The 24,981-nt window shown below is 38.6% G+C and overlaps 1 protein-coding gene across 1 annotated transcript in view; it reads right to left on the reverse strand.

The window, feature by feature from the left end:
• Positions 1–22,779, reverse strand: part of Tekt3 (tektin 3) — a 28,025-nt gene extending 5,246 nt beyond the window's left edge. Inside the window, exons 1-6 of the mRNA XM_076870977.1 lie at positions 22,201–22,779; positions 19,522–19,605; positions 10,099–10,169; positions 8,113–8,256; positions 5,837–6,059; positions 2,622–2,776 (exon numbers count right to left, since the gene is read on the reverse strand). Of these exons, the coding sequence (XP_076727092.1) occupies positions 2,622–2,776; positions 5,837–6,059; positions 8,113–8,256; positions 10,099–10,169; positions 19,522–19,605; positions 22,201–22,779 (1,256 nt within the window). The remainder of the gene's footprint in view (positions 1–2,621; positions 2,777–5,836; positions 6,060–8,112; positions 8,257–10,098; positions 10,170–19,521; positions 19,606–22,200) is intronic.
• Positions 22,780–24,981: the final 2,202 nt, after the last annotated feature.

Here is a 24,981-nt window from a genome sequence, read left to right on the forward strand (position 1 = left end):
CCTAATGTTTGTCAATCCAAAGTCATCTTAAACTGCTGCTCAAAACCTTTTATGGACTGGGGATGTAGCTCAGTGGTAGAGAGCTTGCTTAGCATGTGTGAGGCCCTGGGTTTGATCTTTAGCAGGTCAAAGGAAAAAAGCAATTCTTAGTTTGTCCAATTGCTGGCTAAATAATTTATTCCTAACCCTGCTTGATGATTCTGCAGAAATTTTTGGAGGATGAAACATCAGCTCGGCTTCTCTTAATATTTGCCAAAAATCATGATTTGTGACCTAAGCTTAACTGGCCAAGTGGGTATGTTCTGAAGCAGGAAGACATTCCAGGCTGGCTGTGCTGAGTCACTTCTAGCCTCTGGGGGTGAAGGGCACTTTATCCCAAATAATGTGCTCTGTAGGAAGAGGGGTTCTATGGAACCCATTTTAAGAACCATGCAGCCTGGGTAAGCTAATTTAGGGGAATGAAGCTAATTTAGGGAATGAAGCTAATTTAGGGAATGTGAAGCTAATTTAGGGAATGAAGTCTGTGTACAGAGAGAGGATCCTTGACTTATGATGGGGTTATGTCTTGATAAATCCATGGAAAACTGAAAATATGCTAAGTTGAAAAGTGAATTTAATACATCTATCCTACTGATTATCTCAGCCCAGCCTTGCCTACCCTAAACATGCTCAGTGCACTCGAAGTCGCCTAGAGTTGGGCAAAATCATCCCACACAAAGTATATTTTATCATTGAGTCTTGACTGTTTCCTGTAAATAATTAAATGATGCACCGGAAGTGGAAAATAGAATGGCTGAATGGGCACCCTTTCAGGCCATTTTAAGTCAAAAGCTCTTAAGTCAAACTTTCTGCATATTCTGACGCTTGTTTCATGACAACACGTGTTGGCTTTACATGAGGGTGCTACACATGGAGAGTGCTAAGCAATACTGATCTCCTCTGTGACCCTCTATGAGAAAAGGAGATAAGGATGCTTCACCTACTTTGTCACATCATCTATTAGGGGCATTAAGAAGGTCAAATGAGATCAAATACATGGCCGAGGACGGATAAAGCATTATATACTATAGAAGATGGGGAAGCAGAAGTGAATCGATTAGCTAAATAGAGTTGCTTTTATGGTATCTCACTCCCTCCCAACTCCCCATGACTAAAACATCATTGTCTGTCATAAGACAGGCCAGGATTTAAACCATGGCTCTCGCCTACCACCAGATGTGACCTGGGCCAAGGCATTCAATTTTCTCCTGCTGTAGTTTTCTCATTTGCAAAATGAAGATACTACCCAGGATCAACACAGCTCAACACAGAGTAGATGAAGTATAGGAGCAGCTATTGTTATTATTGCTTTCCTAGTCATCATCAGTATCTTAATTATTATGATGGTCATCATAGTCACCACTATTGACCTCACTCACAAAGGTCCTGTCTTCTCCCCCTCCAGGAGACCACTGCCTCCCAACCATGGCTGTTCTCTTTAGCAGTACCCCTAACAGGCTTATCCTTAGGAGAAATCCTTCTTGATGATAAGGGACTTCTGCCAGGAGACCAGGTAGGAGACCTGGCAAGGTGCATCGGAAAGGCTTCTAGAGTCCAAGCACGGCCCTTTTGTTCCTCCATTAACTATCCATTTGACTCACATCTGTAGGGAGTGCTTCATGACCTAAGGACAGTAATGACGGACTCCAGAAAGAAAAGGCAGGCTGACAGGTATTGAGAAATAGGAAAGGATGCTAGAATGAGGCTGAGATGAGGGGAATCTTGGCTAGTTTCTTATAAGTACATGCTAAAATGGGGTCTTTACAGTTTAAATAATAATAAGATTCATGCAGTGTCTAGTAGGTAGACTGTGGAGTCAGTCTCTTCTTGCCAGGTGTATGTCAGAGCTGAGCTTGATGAAGACCAGCTGTTTTTATTTCTACTGAGAACAGAAAATACTAAAGGCAGCCCACATGCAAACTTCAGGAAAATCAGAGGATCCTAAGGATGATCTTAATGGCAAGAACAGATATTAATGCCCAAAAGAGACCACAGACAGCAAATGAGTGTGGACGGGTCAGAAGAATCGGTACCAAAAGTATCCTTTTTTCACAAGAATCCCCCACACTGAGAAATACACAGAAAGCCAATAGCCTCTGCTTCCTACAAGTAAAGATAGGTGTTCTGGAAACTCCCAAAACTCCAGGGTAGTTCTCAGAAACCCACACATCACCTTGAACTCCCTGAAGGAGTTAAATGTTTATCAACACATTGTGTGTGTGTGTGTGTGTGTGTGTGTGTGTGTGTGAAGTTTTGATATCTCATACTTTTTTAAAAAAAAAGCATGATGAAATACGCATAACATAGAATCTACCACTTTAACCATTGCGAAGTGTCCAGTTTAGTGATGTAAGCATATTCACACTGCTGTGTGACCATCACCACCCTCCATCTCCAATGCTTCTCCATCATCCCAAATGGTGACTTACCCATCGATTCCAAACCCCTCACTATTAACACTTTTAAAGAGGCATCTACATGATGTGTGTTGTCAGAAACTGCCTCTATAGGAAGCTGATGGGTTGTACTGGGGTAAGCCTGGTGCCTTCCCCTCCCGCCCAGGTGTGCACACTCCACCTTACCGTAATTGAGCCATGTCTCGACAGAGCTCTATATTGGGTCTCCTCGTACGCTCGTCCAGTCTGGTCTGGGCCACCTTCAGGAAGGCAGACTTCTCCTTGATGGCCTTCTTGATGGATTCTATGGTCCTCTCCGTCTGGAAAATCTCCTGTAGGGTCTGTGATAAAGAGAAGCAATTGCCTAAAGCTCTGTATGAATCTCTTGGCAACCTGCTTCTGGCCTCTTGCCTGGCCACCTGCCTCACTCCTGGGAGGAGAAGGAAGCTAATTCACTGAGAACCACGTTTCTTCCTGCTCCTTCCCCCAGATGAATCTGCAGTGAGGTGCTAGATCTTGCTTGGATGGGCTCTAGAGAGCTCACTGTGTGCTTCTCTTCCCAAGTCTCGATTCAGTGACCTCACATGGAAAGGGACCAGGGTAGGAGACGGGCAGCTGCTACAGATCAGGGCTTCTCACTGTGCACCCCATTCTGGATATCACCCCTTATTAATTATTTACCAGTGTACATCTGCGTGTAAAGAAAGGAAAGTGGGGCCATGAGATTTGGAAGGTCCTTATCTTCCTCTGCATATCAAGATTTCCTTGTCTCTGTCTTCCTATCAACTTAAGAGAGTTGTTTTCCTGCTACCAAAAGTTTGCCTTGAAGCTCATTGGGTTTCAGCTTCCCAATAACTCACTTGCAAAGGAAGAGCGCCAGCAGTTTTTCGCCCCTGATTTTAATCTTTGTGTCTAACAGAGGTTCCCCAAATTGCAAAAAGTTAGATCCTCTCCTGGTTCCTTCTCCTCCTCTCTGCTTCTCCCAGCACCTTGATCTTTGCACTCTGAGAGTTCCACAGCTTCCCCATTATCTTGGCTTATTCCTTCCCCTTGGCTCCTTCCCTATTAGGTACATTCACGCCCAAGTGCCACCAAATTAAAAAAAAAAAAAAATCTCATCTTTTTACCTCTCTCACACTCAACCCCAACAGGCTCCTCTCCCATCTCTCTGCTTATGTTCAGTGACAAACGTATTCATTCATGGCCTGTGACCACTCTCTCCACTTCCTACCCATCTAATCTCCTGGTGGCCCCTGCATTCTGTCTGTGGCCCTCCTTGCTCTCATGAAACTGCCTGTCAAGTCAAAGTTGAGGCCTTGGCTATCTCCCTATCCCCGAAACCTGTCTCTTTTCTCTGTCCACCTGCTGTGCTCTCTACCTACTCCTCATTTACTCCAAGGGCAAGTTTTGTTTGGACAATTCCAACACTACATCCTTTCTCCTCCCCATAGAGAGCCTACCCAGTCATGTACATTTTTAGCACTGTGTAATTCAGGAGCTCCTAAGTCTGTCACATAAGCCTGGACGGCTTCTCTCCCAAGCTTTCAATAACCCATTAACAATCATTTTACACTCTTCTTTTCACCAAAGATTTCTTCAGATGTTACCTACTCCATAAGGACATGCCTCTTTCTCACCAATGGAAAAATCAGTCTTTTTAATAAATAACATCAATATTTTATCTGTAGTTACAAGTGGTTCTTTCTGAACTCTGCCCAATGGACCGACCATTTCTATGTGTATGTCTTATCCCACTCTAAAACATAGGATTGCAGATCATTGTGACATTCAGATGAATATATCCCCAACGTGCCTGTTATACTACATTGAATGTATTTATGGGATGAATTGTGTATGACTTCCTAAAAAAATCATATGTTGAAGTCCTAACCCTTAGTACCTCAGAATGTGGTCATATGTGGAGACTTTACAAAGGCATTAAGTCTCTGCAGAAGTATTAGAGTGAGTCCTAATCCAGTATGAGTGGTATCATTATAAGCAGAGGAAATGTAGATACAGATATACACCCAGAGAAGATAATGCAAGGACACAGGGAGAAGATGTCACCCTAGAGGCCTAAGAGAGAGGCCTCATAAGAAACCAAACATTAGACTCCTTAAGCTCAAACTCCCAATCTCCAGAACCATGAAAAAATTAATTTTTTGTTGTTGTTGTTTAAGCCACTCAAGTCTGTGATACTTTGTTATAATTGCCCTAACAAACTCAAATAGTAGTGAATAACTTGTTGGTTAACAAAGGAACTCTACCAACATCAGCTGTCCAAAAGACCTTTAAAAATGCATCCTGACCCTATTCACCTTCCCATTAATGTCTTCTATAATCTGACTGCAACCTACTTTTCCAAGTTTTTCTCCTACAACACACTCTGTCCAGGTCAGCCACAATGGCCTTTTCGTAGACCTGAACTTAACCTCTGATTTGCTAGCTCGAAGACTTTATTCAGGATGCTGCCCCACTTGGAATGTGGGGAGAAATGTCTCCCTCCACACCTCCAAAACACTTTCCACATTTGTTATTTGGTGATCACGGTTTGTAATTTCCTATTGTTATGAATCATTGTTTTTCATATGCAAGCATCTCTTCTCCCCAAATACAAGCTTCTTGGGAATAAAAATGACATTCTGAGTTTCTCTGCCCTTCACAATGGAGCAACTTGTCTGGCTCAACTAGTATTTGTTGCATAAATAAGACATTGTGAAAAGGAACTGTGAATTGCTGTAGCTTTGGAAAACTACCTTCAGCTGGGCATTACCACCCTAGAGCAACAAAGTAGGAGAGTCAGGCTCTTAAGAAATGACCAAGGACATGCAGCATGGTCCACAGAAATGCTGAAGAGTTACAAGAATGATGCTAAATAAAGAAAGAGCTATTTGTTCATCTCGAACCGTATGACTTTCTTTTCCAGTCATTGTAAAACCCTACATTTAGAGTACTTAAACATTTACAACATCAGAAATACTTTGAACTACCTAATAGTTTCCTGTATTTGGTTCTATAGTCCAGAAAAAGGGTCTGAAATCATTGAACAGAAAACACTCCTACCATATGTTATAGTAATAAATTCACTTTCTAGTTATATAAAGTGAGTCATTAAACTTTAATAATAATATTTTTGTTTTCATTAAATACGAAAAAACCTTTTCCCTACATAGTGCACTCTTTGTTTTCCAAACACCAGTGGGTTCCAATTTCATTTTGACACCTGGCTACCTGGCTGAAATAAATGGTATGCTTTGTAGTGTTTTTAAGTTTTCCTACTCTACATGGCCAGGAAGGCATGTGCCTTACGGTTTCTTTCTGGGAGTGGTGAGAGATTTGTGGTCCCAGAGCACCCTGCCTTGTCCAGGTCAGGTAAGGGGTACCACATGTGGTTGACTTACCTTTGATAAATGAACCTGGATCTTATTCTTAGCATCTGCAGTCTCAGCAATGCGATTGGTGAAAGCCAAGTTCACTCTGTTGAACTGATTCCACATCTCGTTGGCAGTCACAACCAGAAGGTTTTCGATCTCATTTCTTAGCTTGGCAGAAGCTGCCCGTTCACACTGAGAGCGGAGAATATTGTCATCTGTAAATTTGGCCCAGGACTCAGGCACCGAGACCCTAAAAAAAAGGGAAGGACATCCAGATAGTAGTGACAATAATCAATCAGCCCTAGTGAATCTGTGGGCCTCCATCTAGACTGTGAAAGAGAAGCCCCCCAAGTCACCGGTCCCAAAGCTTATTTAAACTTTTCTTAATTGCTCCTTATTTTATTCCTAACCCATTTTCTATAAATCCAGAGCATAAACTAACCTCTTCTGCCAATTCAGAGGCAGAAAAAAATTAATGAAGAAGGTCTGCTTCTTACTCATACCTGAAGAATTTAAAAGTTCAAGTTGGTAACTGGCACTGTGGCTGGGACAGGTGAGCCAACGGAGGGGGGGGCAGGATATGGAGGGTAAAGCATTCCAGAGGAGAGAATCCACTTGGGGGTCACTTTAGAAGTGGGAGGGGACATAAGTATGGGAAGGAAAATGGGAAAACTTGGGAAGACTGATAAAAAGATACTATCTTGAGGGGCTGGGGCTGTAGCTCACTGACAGAGCGCTTGCCTAGCACATGTGAGGCACTGGGTTCGATCCTCAGCACCACATAAAAATAAAATAAAAGCATGCTGTCCATCTACAACTACAAAAAAAGAAAAAAAAATTAAAAAGCTAATAACAGCTCCAGAGTGGTTTTTGTTACATAGGCGTTCAAATCTGTCAAAACCCACTGAAATCTACATTTAAACTAGATGAATTTTTATTATATGTAAATTTTCACCTCAATCAATTGGATTATCTTTAAAGTTAGTGGCTGGCCAAATCCATGAACTCTGCTCAAGATTGCATCCAGGAGCCTGACAAACAAACCATTAACAGGATAAGTTTAACGAGCAGTAGTAAGAAAGGATTTGGCTTTTTTCAGGCTATCACAGAGTTCAGGATATCCAAGAATTAACAACATGTGATTTTCTTTGTGCTCATCTGTGTATCTTGAGGTTTTTCTGTAGCACGTAGGTGTAGTTTCCATAGTTCAAACAATAAAAAACAAATATTCTTTTTCAAAAGGATACAGGATGATGTCATTGTCAAGGCCTGACTGCAGGATGTGCTTGCTGAATGCTCACTCAACCAAAGCTGGGTGTGTCCCTCACCTCCAGACCTCTGACCATGCACTTCCCATTTTAACCTGTGCTACGGTCTGAATACCGTGTGTCCTCTCCAAAACTCATGTTAGAACTTTGATTGCCATCATGGCAGTGTCGGGAGGGGAAGCCTTTAAGGAGTGATTAGGTGGTTAAGAAGTAGTAATTCCTTTCTTGAGAAAATGGGTCACTTCTCATGGGAGTTGGTTAGTTTTCCTTCAAGAAGGTTATTATAAAAATGAGTGAGCCAAGTGCAGTGGTACATGCCTGTAATCCCAGCCATTCAGGAGGCTGAGGCAAAGGATCACAAGTTGGAGGTAAGCCTGGGCAACTAAGGGACACCTTGTGCAAAATAAAATTAAAAAGGGTAGGGGTATATCTCAGTGGCAGAGCAATTCCCAGCCTGCTTGAGTCCCTGGGTTCCATCCCCAGGACACTGTAGCGGGTGTGGGGGTTAGTGAACTTGCCCCTCAAGCTTTGTCTTTTACGTGTGCTTGCTTGCCCTGTACTTTTCAGTACAAAAGCCCATGGCAGAAGTTGTCATCATGCCTTCAGACTTCCCAGTATCCAGAACAGTGAGCCAAATAAACCTCTGTTCTTAATAAATCATCCAACCTTAGGTATTCTGTTGTAACAAGGGAAATTTGACTAAGACAACCCTAAACTGCCTTATTTTGTAAAAAAAAAAAAAAAAAAAAAAAAAAAAAAAAAGAATGAAGGAAGGAATGGATAAATGAATGAACAACATAAAAAAAAAAACTCAGAAGCGGCTGGGTGTTGTCATGCACACCTGTAATCCCAGCTACTCAGGAGGCTGAAGAAGGAGGATCTCAAGTTCAAAGTTAGCCTGGGCAATTTAGCAACACCCTGTCTCAATAGAAAAAATAAAATAAAATAAAATAAAAAGGGATGGGAGTGGGGATAGCTCCATGGTACAGTGTTAAAAAAAAAAAATGTCACAGAAATAGCATGTGCCTGACTTACGTCGCATCCACCTTCTCCACTCCACGGAAGAAGCTAACGCCCTCTGAAGTGTTGCGCAGGTGGTGACATTTGTCATCAATCCGTTGAGCTGCTTGTTTATCACTTAGGTCCTTCTCCAGCTCGTGCTGGGCGGCTCGATTAGCTCTGGAACATGGAATGGGCAAATGAAGCTTAGCATCCATGCCACAAAAAAAATGGGGAGGTTTCCTATGGCCAGGCTCTCATCCTCACTCTCCTCATCTCTCCTTCACACACACTCCACTTTCCAATCAAAAGAAGCATTCTTTGGAGATAGCCTTACATGTGAGTCATGGGAACACTATCCTGCCATGGGGTGGAGTGGAACTGGAGAGAGGTGTAGATAAACAGGAGCCAGGCATCTTCTTAACACAACAGTTCCAGACAGCTCACTGTTTTAAAGTTACCTGTTCATCTCTGTGCCTACTTTTCCTCCTCCTTCTTCCTCTGCTATATCCTGACCATCATCTCCTCTATTTTTGAGTATAGACTATTGCCCAAGAAATTATGAGGTCTTTATAGCCAAGCCTCTCTCTGTTCATCCACGACCTCAGTTTGTGTTCACGCAATGGCTAAGAAGTTAGCCAGGAGATATAAACCATGTGTCAAAATTAACCTCCAGGGAAGGAGCTAAAGAGTTCTTTAAAAGAGATTAGGAGGGGCTAGGGATGTAGCTCAGAGGTAGCATGCTTGCCTAGCATGTGTGAGGCCCTGGGTTCAATCCCCAGTACCATAAAAAAATAAATAAAAACAAATTAACAGACAGATCAGGAATTGGTGCCCTCTCTAGCATTATACTCCAGCAGTTCCACTTCTAGAAAGAGACCCAGGTGAGCTCTGATCTGGCTTTCCCTGCCAGATAGAGCCAGACCCACAGCTCACTCCTGAAGAGACAGGCCAAGGGTGAGGGGTGAACATAACTGATAGGTGAGCTACATCTTTGTTCTTGGAATAATAGTTTACTCAGCAAATAATCATTCAGCACCCACTACATGCCAGGCACCATGCATCTGCCAGCCTGGGATGTATCCATGGATGAAAGAGACATCTCTCCTCTAAGGAGCTATGCTCTACTAGGAGGAAACAGAGGGATACACATAATGAAAGGAGTTTATGTCATTAGAAGAACTGCAAAAAGCAAAGTAGGACCAAGAGGGCTAGGAGGGTGAGTTATGATCATAAACAGGATAACCAAGAGAAGGTCTCCCCGTGTGACATTAAGTCTTGTAAAAGAGAGAATCAGATCATTCAGTGCTGTGTTGTACACTGGAAATGGTCAGGCTTCCCTCTGAATAAAAATGGAGACTACCAACGTGCATTTTAAAAGGATCATTCCGGTGCTAGGCTAAGAATAGGCTGCCTGCCTATAGACTCCCAAGGAGACCCATTGGGAGACCACTCCAGTGACTTGGGTGAGAGATGGGGTGTCTTAGACTAGGGGACAGCATTAAAGGAAGCAAGAAGTGACTGTATCCTGCATGTATTTAAAAGATAGACCCAAGACAATCTCCTGAGATTGGACTTCAGTGAGAAAAAAATTAAAAAGATAAATAGACAATTAAATTGCAATGGGGATGCAGTGAAGGCTGTGAGGATATAATCAGGGAAGGTGGGTCTTGAAGGAGGGGTGAAAAATAAACATAAGCAAGCCACACATCATGAATTTACCAACTGGTAGGGCTGAGCACACTCAAGTCAACCTCTTATCAAGATTTAAGGTTTTTGAATTGAAAAATCTTAGACATGTTCCAAGTGAGAGCAGAAATCCTTTTCATAGACTCCCAGAATTATTGCTTTTAAAAAAATTTAAAGCAAATATTCCAAGCTCTCATCTTAACCTTTGAATAAAAATATGTGTGTGTCCATGTGTGTGTGCTCTTTTAAGAAGCTAAGAGAAATATGAATAGGAGGCATGACAGAATAGATCAATGGTAACTTTTAAATCGTATAAAGAGGTAAAGCTCTTACGCAAGTTGGGCAATAGCCTTATCCAAATGTAGCTTCATTCTTTCTTGACAACATAGAATAACATCAACTTCCTACTCAATTAAAAAACAAACAAAAATACATTAATGTTTTCATTATTGAGCATAACAAAGTCAGCAATGAGAAAAACTTTTGTTTCTTGAAAATTGTTAAGCAAGAAAGCAATTTTATATCTACTTATTTACCTATATGTCCCCATGATATTGACTTCTAAATAGGAGATTGAGACTCATTCCTTATAGGGCTTTAGGAAAATTATATTATGGACCAAGTTGGGATATGATTAATATTTAGGGGGTTGCTCCCTTTCTTATGTTTGTCCTTAACTAAAATATTAGAAAAAAATAGAAACCCTTGTAATAAGCAAGTTTGAACTTAAGTGTATGTGTTTTCTTCTATAACAGCTAGTCTATAAAATCAAAGTAAATCAAGGATAGAAAAGGGCAAATCAACAGGAGATTGTCCTTGGCAGTATATATAATCCTCAGCAGACCAAACTCTTTGGTCCACACTGGAGGTCAACACATTGCAATGCTATTTGTGCAAAGACCATGTCAGCCATACCTTTCCACTTGACCAGACATGTAGCATTTTGATGTATGCTCTATTTCGTAGAGGATGTATATTCTATTCCACAAGCATGTGCTATATCAGAGATTTTCAGATAAACATTGATTGCTCTCTGAAATTAATATTCACCACAGAAAATTCATGAACTCTGAACAGCACCAAGAAGACATTTTTAAAAAATATACATAATCACATAATCATTCTTATCACTTTTTTCATCAAAAGTGACCATCCTACATATGCTGTTTTGTGGCACTTGTAAACTTGAGCATTTTCCCCTGACATTAGACAATACAGTTGTGAACAACCTTAATAAATGTTTAAATGCTGCCAAAGGGTATGATTTTCTCCAAGGTTTTGACAAGTATAGCCAAAGTGCTCTTCCAAGAATGTATGTGTCTACAATGATGAATGTCTTTACTTGCCTTTGTCCCTTCCCAAGTAGCCATTATTGATCCTGTAAATCCTTGCTAATGTGATGGGAGCTTACTCAAATAAACAGCCCACTTATCTGAATTTGCAGGCTAATATAGTATGTAGTTGTTTCTCATTTGACTTTCTTTTGTAATCTGTTCACGGGCTTGTCTATTTTTTCTGTTGTGTGTTTTTAAAAATTAATTTGTAAGGATGTTTAAGTATTTAAAATTCAGTCCTTTCCCATCATATGTATTGTAAATATATTTTTGACCATTTTGGCCCTTGCCTTTATATTTTGTGCATATGGTATTTTTATATAGATGTTAAAATATAGCAAATATTTATCAATTATAAAAAAACCTTCTTGGTTTCTGCCTTTGCTGTTGTTATGGTTTGAACACAAGGTTTCCCCCAAAAGCTTCTGTTAGTGCAGAAATATTCAGAGATAAAATGATTAAATTATGAGGGCTGGGACCTAATCACGTTTACATGAACTTACAGGCTGGTAACTGTAGGCAGGTGGGGCATGGCTAGAGGAGGTAGGTCACTGGGAGTATGTCCTGGAAGGGTTCATCTTCCCTGTGGCCCCTTCCCCCCTCTCTCTCTGCTTCCTGATTATTGTGTCCTGAGCTGTTTTTCTCTGTCACACCCTTTTGCCATGATGTGCTGCCTCATCTCAGAGCCCAAAGCCATAGAATCAGCCAGACTGAACCTCTGAAACTGTGACCCCAAATAAACTTTTCCTCCTCTAAGTTGTCCTCATCAGGTCTTTTTGTCACAGAGATGAAAAGCTGATTAAAACAGTTATGTGTGTGTGTGTGTGTGTGTGCGCGTGCATGTGCGTGTGTATGTGTGTGTGTATATGTGTGGTGCTGGGGATCGAACCCAGGGCCTTGTGCATGTGAGGCAAGCACTCTACCAACTGAGTTATATCTTCAGCCCCCAAATAGTTATTTTTTATTATAAAAACTTTCTTCACTCTAGCACTAATTATTAAACACCTATATAGTTGCCTTTTTTATTATTTAACATAAAAAATATTGGGTGCACCTACAGAGACCAGCCTACTGTTTGATTCCTCAATACTCTGAATTAATGGAGCAAATGAAGAATTAAATTCCCATCATCACACGTTGGCATCAAAGTCCTCGCTGCTCTTACAGGTGGCCAAGTTTTCTTACACAGTGTGTCGGTTGTTACATAAAATTGATTTTTTGTGTTGCTCTATTTCATCTGTCTCAATGACTTGGTGTGTGTGTGTGTGTGTGTGTGTGTGTGTGTGTGTGCATGAAGTGGTTGAGATGCTGGTAAAGGATGCATGAAGTCCTCCTTGGACAACACCATTTAAAACCCCACAGTTTTCACATAGTACATAGAGGAAATTCTCCTTGGACTTTAGTGGGGGAAACGCATTTAATGAGACTCTTGATATTTAAAAAAAAACTTACTAATAATTTTCATGTGCATTTAAATAATGTCATATAGTGAATGTCAGAATGATGGGGGCAGAGGGATCATGAGAATAGGAAAAGGCTATCCCCAAGGACCCCTGGAGCTGTCCCCCATGTTAACTTATCAGTCTATGTTCATACATAGAGGTGACTTTGAAATACCATAGCAGAAGTAAATGGAGGGCAAAGCGTTCCCTTACCGGCTTACAAGAAGAAAACTTTCAGAAGAAAGTGGGTACACACAGAAAGCAAAAGTGTGAGAGAAGTCTGGGTCCAGTAGATCTGTGTCTGCAGCCTCCACCTCGGGAAGCGAAGGTGCTGGCGCAGCATTTGAGAACTGCATATTTACAAGGCTGGAAAGTGGTTCCAACACTTCTGGATCCCGACTTGGTGAGGAATAATGGACTTCATGAGTGACATGCCCCTGGCTACTTCTCTGAGATTCTCGAAATCTCAATGGCCAAAATGATTAAAATGTGTCCTATTTTGTAGAGCTCTGGATGAAAGTGTAATAAGGAATCATGTCCAGTTATTTGAAAAACCTTCCATTTATCCTACCATTTGAGCAGCTGAAATTTCTGTGAAGCATCTCTCATTACAATTCATCTATGAATTGTAAGGGTGAGGGAGGTAGAATACAGACAGTAAAGTCTTGCTAAACAGCACCTCTTGTTGCCTCACACTCCCAGGTCTTGGGTGGAAGAGTGGTTAAAGACATGCTGGCATCAGACAGTGCTAGTTCAAATGCTGGCTTTTCCATTTGCTAAACTGTGACCAAAGACAAGTTATAAACTAAGGGTAATAATACCTTTTCCAAGGCTGTTGGGTAGATAATGATGTGCCTGGCAGATGGTAAGTGCTCAAAAAGTGTTAGGTCTTTTGATGTTGCAAGAAGAACAATTTGCATGATGTTAGAACTTAAGCTTCACTTTAGAAGGGAGATCTGCTCTACTCTCAGCTAAGAAATATGGACCATTGGGTGGAAACATATGTGAAGAAAGCAGTTCTTATTACTGGTGGTCAGAACCCACCCAAATTTCTTTCCATCCTGGGATCAGGGCTGTGCTGGGCTGAAATGCTGGGATGTCTCTCCATCTTTGGAATGCATTGCTTGCACATTCTCAATAAGCCTCTGCAGTTGGAGTGTTTTTGCTTTCTGCTTCTACATCAGTAAGGAGGGAAAGTCACTTGTGGGAAGGAAATTGGCCAGCCAGCTGGGGCCAAGCCCAGAGCCTCAGCCTGAGATGTGAGTATCAGGCCTAGCCTGTGTCCCAGAGCAAGGCCAGGATGGGTTGCATGGGAGATGATTCTCTGGGTTCATTTATCTTCAGAGTCGAAGGATATTATCATGGTCTGGGAGTGCTATAAAGATGGGACCATGGTAGATTCCCCAAAAGAAGCCCTTGTATAAAAATTCGTTAAATCCAATTTGAGTATCTCTTATCAGAAATGCTTTGGATTAGAAGTGTTTGAGATTTCAGATTTTTTTCAGAATTGGGAATATTATTTGAGATTTCAGATTTTTTTTTCAGAATTGGGAATATTTGCATGTGCATAATGAAATATCTTGGGGATGGGACCCAAGTCTAAACACAAACTAACACGAGCTCCTTTTATATTTCAGATACACATGGTTTGAAGGTAATTTTATACAACTGCATGTTATATTTCTGTGTTTTTACTGGACTATTACATGAGGTGTGGAATTTTCCTCTTGAAGTGTCAAAACGTTTCGGATTCTAGAACATTTCAGATTTTAGATTTTTGGATTAAGGATTCTCAACCTGTTTCACAAATTGAATGTAATAGTCAACAGAATCCATGAAAAAATTTTTCACTGTGCCCATGTCTTTCAAAAGTAGGCCTTTCTTTTCTTTGCTCATTTATTCATTCTAAACCTTGAGACCTATTTGATAAAATGATGATGATGATGATGATGATAATAATAATAATAATAATAATAATAATAATAATAAATATATGCCAATGCTACTATATTGAATAAGTGACAGGGCACATTCACTACTTGAATTAATTGGCAGTGACCAGGGCACCCCCTCAATTCATGAGCCATTACTCTAATTGCAGATTCAAATTTTTAGATAAAGCAACTTTTGCTACTGACCCTTAAAGATAAAAAGATCTAAAAGTTTCTTCTTTTTAGATAGCTTTATAGAGGTAAAATTCACATGCCCTAATTCAACTATTTGAAGTATATAATTCAATTTTTTTTGAGTATATGCAGAGTTGTTAAACTCATCACCATAACCATATTCAGCACATTTTCATTACCTCCCCATAAAGGAAACAGGCACCCATTAGTTGTCACCCCCCTTTTTTTATCCCCCAAGTATAGGAGGGCAAACACTTATCTAACTTCATACTCTATAAAATTCCCTTTTGTGGAAATTTCATATAAATGAAATTATACGATATGTGGTTCTTTGTGACCAGCTTCTTTCACTTAACATTCTGCTTTCGAGCGTCATCTGTATGTCAGCACATGGCTCAATAACATTCCTTGTATGACTATACATATTTTATTTATCCATTCATCAGCTGATAGAAATTTGGATTTCTTTTCACTTTGGGGTTGTTATGAATATTATTGCAATAAACAATCAGGTACAAGTATTTTGGAGGGAGGGTATACATTTTCTTTTCTCTTTGGGTAGATACCTAAAATTAGAATTACTGAATCATAAAGCAACTGCATTCCATCATTTTCCAAGCCAACTGCCTCATTTTACATTCCTTCCAGCACTGTGTAATGATTCTAATTCCTTTGCAGCTTCATGTGTTATTTTCTGTATTTTTGTTGTTATTGTTGTTATAGACACACTAGTGGGTATGAAGCTACATTTCATTGTGATGTTGATTTACATTTCCCAATAATTAATGATGTTGAACATTTTGTCATAGGCTTCTTGGTCTTTTGTATGTTCTCCTTGGAGAACTATGTATTCAGATCCCTTGCCCATTTTTTAACTGGGCTATTTTTGTTTCCAAAGATCATAATAATCATTTATATATTCTAGATGCATGTCCCTTACTAGATATATGATCTGCAAAGATTTTGTTTTTATTTTGTTGAGCATGTTCTGAAGTACCAAAATTTTAATTTTGATGATGATCAGTTTACCCCTTTTTTATTTAATTGCTTTTGCTTTAGTGTCATATCTAAATGGCAGCACCTCCTTCAATGTCCCATATTCATGTGCAAGTTTTTTTTTTCCAAGAGCTCCATCAATTTAGCTGTTCCATTTAAATATTTGATCCATTTGACTTATTTTTCATATGTTGTGATATAAGGATCCAACTCCATTCTTTCACCACACACGAATATCCAATTGTCCAAAGCACCATTTGCTGAGGAAACCATTCTTTTCTCACTGAGTTGTCTTGGTGCCCTTGTCAAAAGCCAATTGATGGCAACTATGAAAGTTTATTTCTCAAAATTTAAATTCTGTCCCATTGTACTCTCTGTCTTTATCAAAATGCCACACTGTCTTAAGTACTGTAGCCCTGCAATAAGTTTTGAAATTGGGAAGTGAGAATCCTCCAACTTTTCTCTTTTTTCAATATTATTTGACTATTTGGCATCCCTTAGATTTCCATGTGAATTTTAGGATTTACTTCTCAATTTCTACTAGGAAGTTATCTGGGACTTTGATAGAAATTGTGTTGACTCTATGAATCAGTTTGGGAAATATTGTTCTCTTAACGCCAATAAGTCTTCCAAATCATGAACATGTTATGTCCATTTATTTAGATCATCTTCCATTTCTTTCAGCAATATTTTGTGGTTTTGAAGCACTTGTTCTTAATTCTGACTATTTATTAAGATTTCCAAGGCAACTATTATCTGGGTCAGATTGAGAAATTATAGTATTATAGTATATATAGTATAGTATTATAGCTTTATGAAAGTAATACAATTGGAATAGGTAGATGATATTGATAACAAAATCATTTAGTTAATGGATCTCCTGGTTAAGTGGAGTATAAATTATTACCCGAAAATGTGAAAGTCCATTACAAACTCCCTCTTATTTATTTTTGGAAAAAATAAATATTTTATTCAAAATTTTACACTTAGTGTTATCTGTATAAAGCTGCAAAGTTTTTTAAATGGGGAAAATGATTACCAAGATGATGTAAAAGTTCAATATTCTATATTCAATTAACACTTTGTTTACAAAATTTATAATATACAATAGAAGTATTCACTCAAATAAACTTACAATCATAACCCCAATAGCTTCCAGTCACTTGATCCACTTACAGTCCTGTATTTTAGGTCTTAAGGTGGCATTTAAATAATCTTCCCAGTATTGAATTTGAAGTTTTCTCATCTCACTAGTGTTGAGAAGGAATAAACAGGATTGAAAGACCTATCATGCGCAAGTGATTACATAACAATGTAATGGACGTTTCAAAAATCTAGAAAATAGGATGTTGAAAATGTTTATTATACGGGCATGGTAAATGTTTGAGGAGACAGAAATGTTTGATCTGACTTAAACATGTATTTGAATCTGAAACAATACATATGTGCATAATGCATACATATATTGAAGCATCACATTAACCTATTCATGTATAGGTTTTGTTTTTATGTATGAGTTAAAAATAAATTTAATGTTAAAAGCTAAAAACTATTTCCATGGTAATATTTGAAAACCATTCATGCTTAGTCCCCATTCCAATCTGAATCAAAATCTCTGGGGAAAAGACCCAGGCACTGATATTTTTTAAATCTTCATCACATGATTCTAATGTGAAGGCACGTTTGAGGGCCACTCCTAGAATAACAGAAATGCTAGTGATAGCCAAGTTTCAAAAAAACATCTCTTGAAAACACCATATGTATGTTTATGAGCAAACTGCTGAACTATAGTTGTTAAAGTAGCTTATAGTTTTCTTCCTATTGGACATCTCAGGATCAGTGAGAACAAAAGGCCAAAGGACAGATTCTGGCAAATTCCTTCCCATTTAGGATGACAAAGTACATGATAGATTATTTTAAGAATCACAAGATTCATCAGAAGCTGGGAAAAGAGAAACAACAGATCAGGGACCCATTAATGCAAAGCTATTTCATTCAGGATTTCCTATTCATAATTACTCCCGTGCAACAGGAGGGACCATGATTTTTACAAGTAACGTGCATAGACTTCCTGTAGTGGCCAAAGATTTCCTGAATTTATTTTTTCAGTTCATATTTCTCTCAGAGAATCAGACAGTGAAAGAAAGGAAAGAGCAAAGAAAAAACTTTTGCTTATCATTTTTTAAAATACCTGTATTTATTTATTTATTTGTAGGTGGTGCTAAGGATCAAACCCAGGCCTCCACATCCTAGGCAAGTGCTTTATCACCAAGTTATAACCCAGCTCATGCTTATCATTCTTAATGTAATGAGTCAATGAAAAAAAGACTAGGGCACCGATAAAATATAAAGATGTAATTACTCGGATGACCATATTGTTAGATCATCATCAAGGACTCATTCTTACCAAGGATCAGTCAAACAAAGGCAAAGAGGTGGAACCCTGCAAACGTAGTTCAGGGTTGAAGAAGATAGACTCATAGCAGAACTTTCATGATCCAGAAAGGGAAACAAAGCTGAGATGTTAGATGGGAGCCAGCAATGGAAGGCCTCGGTGATTTTCTCCTATAGGAATTAGAGTGTCAGAAACAGTTTTTATCTGAAGGAAGAAATTGGTGACAATATATATTGTCTAGTAGAATTTGGGGAAGGGAAAGGGTCTGGGAATTTCCCATGATCCACCTGGAAAGAAGGACTGAACACTTATTAAAGGGGTTGAAGAGACAATGGCTGCACTCCAAACACTGAGGACACTGGCACCATCAATAGAAAGGGGTAGACAACAGGGTATAGTAGGCTGAGAAGGGTATTGGGAGCCAGGAGGAGGATGAAGGGAGATTGGGTTAGATCAGGGAATGCCGTATGCCTGGGTGGAAATATCACACTGAAACCCATCAATAAGTACAACTGATACATGTTAAACAAAACATTTAAAAAATCTTTGTTGAGATACCAAGGGATGTAAAACTCATGATTAAGAAAACATCTGGGCAGGAGTAAAAGATTGGGAAAGGCTTCAAGTGTATATGGCTGAAATCTTAAAGGCAGAGATCTCATGGTGACTAGTCCAGAAAGTCAAGATCAGAGAACTCAGAAATAAATCAAGATTAATGAGTGGAAGCAAGAAGAGAGACTGTGGAAGACAGAATTCAGCAGAATAGTTCGGATACAACTCTCAGCTTCTGGGTGGCAATTTGCGGATGTAAAAAGGCTTTCTTCCAAATACATATTCCCTTTTACATTTCCTGAAGTGTAATCTAAAGAGGTAACAGAAGTGTGTACAGTTACACAGTTATCAATAGTAATAATTTTACATAAAACTGCAGTATGTAACTAAAATTGAAAAAGAGTGACAGAAGGAAACAACTACTCTAAGAGAGGATCAACTTTTTTAAAAAACGGTAAGCACCTTTACATTGTGGAATGCTGTAGCATTAAAAGTAATATATTCAAACAAAATCTAATGATTAAAGAAAATTATCCCAATATAACTCTAAATAAAACACTATTGAAATTCATAAACACAGCATGGTCCTAATCTTTAACCCACGTTAGTGTGCCATTGTGTGAGTTGGTTGGTGTGTCTAAGCATGTTTAATAAAATGAAACACTCCAAAATTGATGCCAATTTCTGTCCAGTGAAGCTGCAAGCAATGTTTATCTTTATTATTTTCTATATTTTCAAATCCCCAGTTAACACGTGTTACTTTTAAAACATGAAAAATCTACGTTTTTAAGTGCTATAGACATCTGGTATGCTCTTATAAGTGACTTTATGTAAAGCCATTTTATTTCTACGTTATAAATACAAGTTAATTACTAAACTTCTCATTATGGAAGCATTTCCCTCATATTTACCGTCAGCAGTTGTTTCTCAACTTCATCATGAACTAGATCAATTCCCATTCTCTTCTCTCGATGAAAGAGACATTCTCGAGCAACCTACAGACCAAGAAATAATAGAATATGTTAATTTAAAACATAATCAGTGTCTATCAGTTCTAAAATAATGTTTAATAAATGTCAATAGACACTCCCAATAGCAACTTTTGAAACCATTTTGTGAGACTTTAGCATTAAAATGACAATGACACTAAGTGAATCTTTGTGCTGGTTAAAAGATAAAGAATTAGCTCTTCAAAATAACTTGAAAAGCTGGGCACAGAGATGCACACTTGAAATCCCAGTGGCTCAGGAGGCTGAGGCAGGAGGATCAAAGGTTCAAAGCCAGCCTCAGCAAAAGTGAGGCACTAAGCAACTCAGTGAGACCCTGTCTCTAAAGATACAAAATAGGGCTGGGATGTGGCCCAGGGGCTGAGTGCCCCTGAGTTCAATCCCTGGTACTAGTAATAATAATAATAATATCTTGAAAAAATTCCCAATTTGGAAAGTTGACAAAATTAAGCAGGTGGCCTCTTTTCAATCTCCACAATAGCATCTGAGAAAGTTAGCTGGGCTTAGTTTGTTCAAGAGAAATATTTCTAAAACATGAAACATAGACTTAAAGATATTATTTCCAAATATTTTCTAAGGAGAAGAGTAAGGAAGAAATGAATGATTATTTTTCAAGATATCAAATATATGTGTAGCCAAAACTTCAAGGGATTGCTTTTAAAGTGTCGTTTATTAATTCCTAATACAAAATAATATGCTTTTATTAAGGAGAAAAATGTAGAAAATAAGACTTGACCATATTTCTGTCATTGTTCTGTTTTGGTTTTTTTTGTAATGGAAGCCAATATGTCCTTACAATTTTATGTAATGCTTTATAATTGACATTAAATAGTAGACCCCTGTAACAAAGTATGCTTTGAGACAGAGTATGTTAATGACTCCAATGGAAAAACAACTTAGATTGCAAACGATAAATAATCTATGAAAGAACATTATGTAGCTATTAAAATGCTTTTTTGAAAAACTATTTTATGACATGAGACTACTGTATAATGTTAAATTTTTTAAAAGCATAAAATATGAAAGTATGTACACCATAATCCAGATATAATTGAACAATATCTTTGCATGTATCTCTCATTATTTAATATAATTTACACTTAGTAGAAGGAGAATTAATGGTCCAGGAGAACTCTTGATTATTTTAGGTTATATTACTAAATTGTTTTCCAGAAAAACTTCTACCAACCCACTGTCCCACTAGTAATCCATAAAGTGCCTCTTTTCTTACTACCACAAATCTGATAGGCCAAAATGGTCACCACATTGATTTAATGTTGTCTTATTAAATTTAGCATTTTCCTTATATAGCTGATCACCTATATTTTCTTTTGAGATTTGTGTTTTTGCAACTAACTCTAATTTTAATAAGAACCTTCTGATTCTGTTTTAACAGTAAGTGTTCGAGCATACAAGAACATCCAGACAAAAACTGAAATTATAATCATCTTACCAAAAGTCATCACTAAATCTCATCTGAAAATTAAGAGGACAACGAACTATCATTTTAAGGATACTTTCAATCCATAAAGGTAGATTGGGGGCTGTGGAATAAGCAATAATCTTTAATATGAGCTGGGACTCAGAGGAAGTATAGGAGGCCTTCAATTCAGAATGAATTAATTTTTAAAAATCACCATTAGTGTACTACTAATGTTTGTGCCTACCAACCTTCGTCAGGATTCTGGGAGTTTTGTTTGTGTGCGCTTGTGGTTAGTGGGGAGGGGGTTTGACAGGAAGTGACAGTGTGTAGGATGCTCAACAAACTCCTTAAACAACTAGACATTCCAGCTCCTTGCTCTCCAAACTCTCCTACCTACAGGTACCATATTAAAGACTCACTGCCAATGCTTTTCACAAGGAAATAACTCATGCAAACATGAAGACATTAGCTATACTCATCAAAATGTACACAACTTCCATAATAATTTCTATGATTTACCCATATTCAAATATGGAATGTCCTCTTTCGATGGTGGAGGGCAGCATGGGGTTGGAGGACCTATCATGTGGTGCAAGGGTTGGACATGATTTGAGCTCACTCAAAAGCCAGCTAGGAGACCAGTAACTAACTGGAAACTGCCTCTATTATCATGGAAGTTGTCCTAACCTCAGTCCCATGTCTCTATTTTAAAAAGCTCATTCTATTGCATGGTCTCATTTGATTATTTGTCTCCTGAAACAGAATTATAACATGTATACAGGACGCAGCTCATGACACAAACTAAGAGAATAAAATTCTTTTCCTTAAATATTTTCAATCTTTATCTAGGGACAGCAGGGATCAAGAAGGCTTTTTAAGAATTAAGATGGTATTTTCACCTCAAACATTGTGCATTCTAATGAAGTCTCCTTAATTAGTCTTACCTACTTTGCTTTGAGAACTTAAGGTGGTTGCATAGTGTGTTGAAATGGCAATGGTTCTACCATTATTGAAACCAGTTACAGATTCATTGGTAGGGATTGTGTCCACAAGTGAAATGAAGCATAATCTGATAAAAATAAATAAATAACCTCAGAAATTCAACCAGTGGGCTATAATAATCAAAATGCAATGCCTTTTATCGTAAACTCTATAGTTACCTGAAGGGGGGCTTCAGACTCCGCCAAAGCCCTCTCCAATCTTTTCTTAACATCAGTAAGTGCATTTGTCTCCCCAATCATTTCATCCAACTCATGAGTGATTTCAGATTTCCAAAATCCTATGTCATTGACACGTTCTCCCAAATTTTGGGTGGTGTCGGCCTGAGTTTTTCTTGTTTGTTGATACTTGTCTTGAATGAGGCGAGATGTGTCTACTCTGAGTCTCTCCGAATTGTGCCGGGATGTATTAGACTCTTGGAAGTTGGTTAGATTGGACCTGTACCAATCATCAGGAGTATATCTTGTGAAGAGAGTGGTTCTGTTGGAAACAAAGGGAAGCATGGTGCTCTCTGACACCCTCTGAGATCTGGTGCAGTATGGGCCCAACGTCGGAAAGTTGGAGGCAACTTTGTAGTATGTGCTGGGTCTCCAAGGAAGGCTCAAGCTGTGGGTAAAATTGCGATGGGGAAAGTAGTTCCTGTAGCTTGATGCCAGGGTACTAATAGCTGGTAGAAAGCTGGTTGGTGCTGGTGGAGGGCGGGCATAAGTTGCTGTTAAAGTAGAACCTAAAGGTTCCATGGTGCCCAAACACGATCTGTATATCTGTCCTGTTTTGACCCAAGAAGAAATAGAAAGTCATATTAATTAATCTCATTAAAGATACCAATAAAAGGCCAAATCTTAGTATCAGTTACTGTGCTTCCTAACTCATTAGATATTTGTTCTAAATCATTCCTCATGCTTCCAAGTGATAAACAAAATAAGTATATTTTCTTCTCTGTGTCTCTAGAATGTAGTAAGGTTTCATTTTTTTTAATTGGCCATTTGAATTTTTTAATTTTTTTAAATTATGAGAGTAGTACTGTTTCACCATAACAAATTCAAATCAAGAGCTTCAACTATGCAATCTAACAGATAGGGATTAAAATACTGGCCTTGCTATTTACTAGGTATGGGACATAGGGCAAATTACTAATCTCTCTGTGCCTCACTTGCCTCATCTATTAAGTTGCTTTTTGAAAAAGCAAATTCAAAATAACTTGAGGCTGTAGGGTCCCGAAGATTGTCTTGGTTCTCACCTTTTCTCCATGTCAATCAAATCTAGGAATAATTTAGTTTTCTTCTAGCAAGAAGTTTCAATGGGAATAGACCACTCCTACTTTACTTTGGATAATTCTTGACAATAATGGATCCAATAACCAACAGCTCACTTGGTCTTTTGACCATAGAATTTCCAGTGCAGAATGCCATTTGAGTTTTTCCAATACCTGCTGTGTTGACATCTTGAGATATCTCAACCCAGAATTGGCAAATGTTGAACCATGAGCCATCTCTTCCCAAGAGATGCTTGTTCATAAGCCAAGGGAGATATGTGGACTGAGAAAAATAAATCTAGTGTAGATTAGCACTTACAGATTTGTTTTTAAATTAGGGATGGGCTGTCACTTTGAATCTGGAATCTAAAGCATAAAACTCAGTTATTGAGAACTCATGAAGTAGAGCTGCTCATGTATGACAGTAAGCATCACATGAAGAGACAGTATTTTATAGCCACACTTGGAATGCAAGCTCCAGTCAACTGTCTTTTGAAACCATTCAGAAAGACTGAATAAAAGACATTGCATGATGATATCTCATCAAAGTATTTCACCATCATGTATTTTTATTGTTGTTGTTATTGGCCAAGAAAACTGAAGTTGTGTTGACTTAAAAACTTAAACTCCTACCTCCAACCATGATTGAGGAATAAAATTCACACTAGACTTTTACTTCAAAAACTTACACCAGATATATGAAATTGCTCTTGTACTTTGGACAACAAACAGCACAGGACTCTGACCCCTGAGAGAAGAAAAACAATTAAGATAATTCTCTGATTAATGGCATTGCACATGAAGGCAATTTCCAAACTACCGTGGGAAAAAAAAACAGATAAAAATAAAATAAGCCTGGCAGCCTTTGTGAGCCAAGAAAGTAATCAGAATTTGGGGATTCTGAGGCAGCTAGACACTGTGAAATAGGATTCTGGAATAAAGTGAGCTCAACAGACAAAGAGCTCTAGAAATCTCTATAGGGATCTATGTAAGCCTTCACTGAGTCAGAGTCTGCATATACATCATGGGACCTTCCATAAATGTCAGCAAAGAGAGATGGCAGAGCTAGGATTTGAACAATTTCTAGAGCTCACTGAGGGTGAGATATGTTTTGAACTCAGACTAACGAAATAAGAGAATAAATGGTGAATACTCCAACCATCCAATGGAGACCTCAGAGGAGATACACATTTGAGGTAAGGCAGAACTGTCCCTGGAGGAAAAGTCCCACAGACTCACTGTGGCAAACAAAGCCTGAAAACAGGCCTCAAAGATAGGAAACTGATCCACAAGTGACTTAACTGCCAGATAACATCAAGACACTCCACTATGTAATAACACAATGTCCAGTACCTAGTCTAAAACTACCAGACTTCCCAAGAGATAGGAGAATGTGATCCCTAATTAGGGAAAAATCAGTCAATGGAAGCAACTCTAGAAATGACAGAGGTGATGATGCTAGAAAGCATTTAGGACAGGTTCATAATTAAGAGAGAGATGTAAGATTTTTTTAAAAAAATAAACCAAATGGAGCCTCCTGTGTGGTAACATATGTCTGCAATCCTAGCAACTATGGAGCCTGAGGCAGGAGGATGACAATTTCTAGGCCAGCCTGGGCAACTTAGTGAGACCCTGTCTCAAAATAAAACATAAAACAGGCCAGGGATGCAGCTCAGTGATTGATAAT

Source organism: Callospermophilus lateralis, chromosome 11, assembly GCF_048772815.1.
Source record: "Callospermophilus lateralis isolate mCalLat2 chromosome 11, mCalLat2.hap1, whole genome shotgun sequence".
Classification (NCBI taxonomy): Eukaryota; Metazoa; Chordata; class Mammalia; order Rodentia; family Sciuridae; genus Callospermophilus; species Callospermophilus lateralis.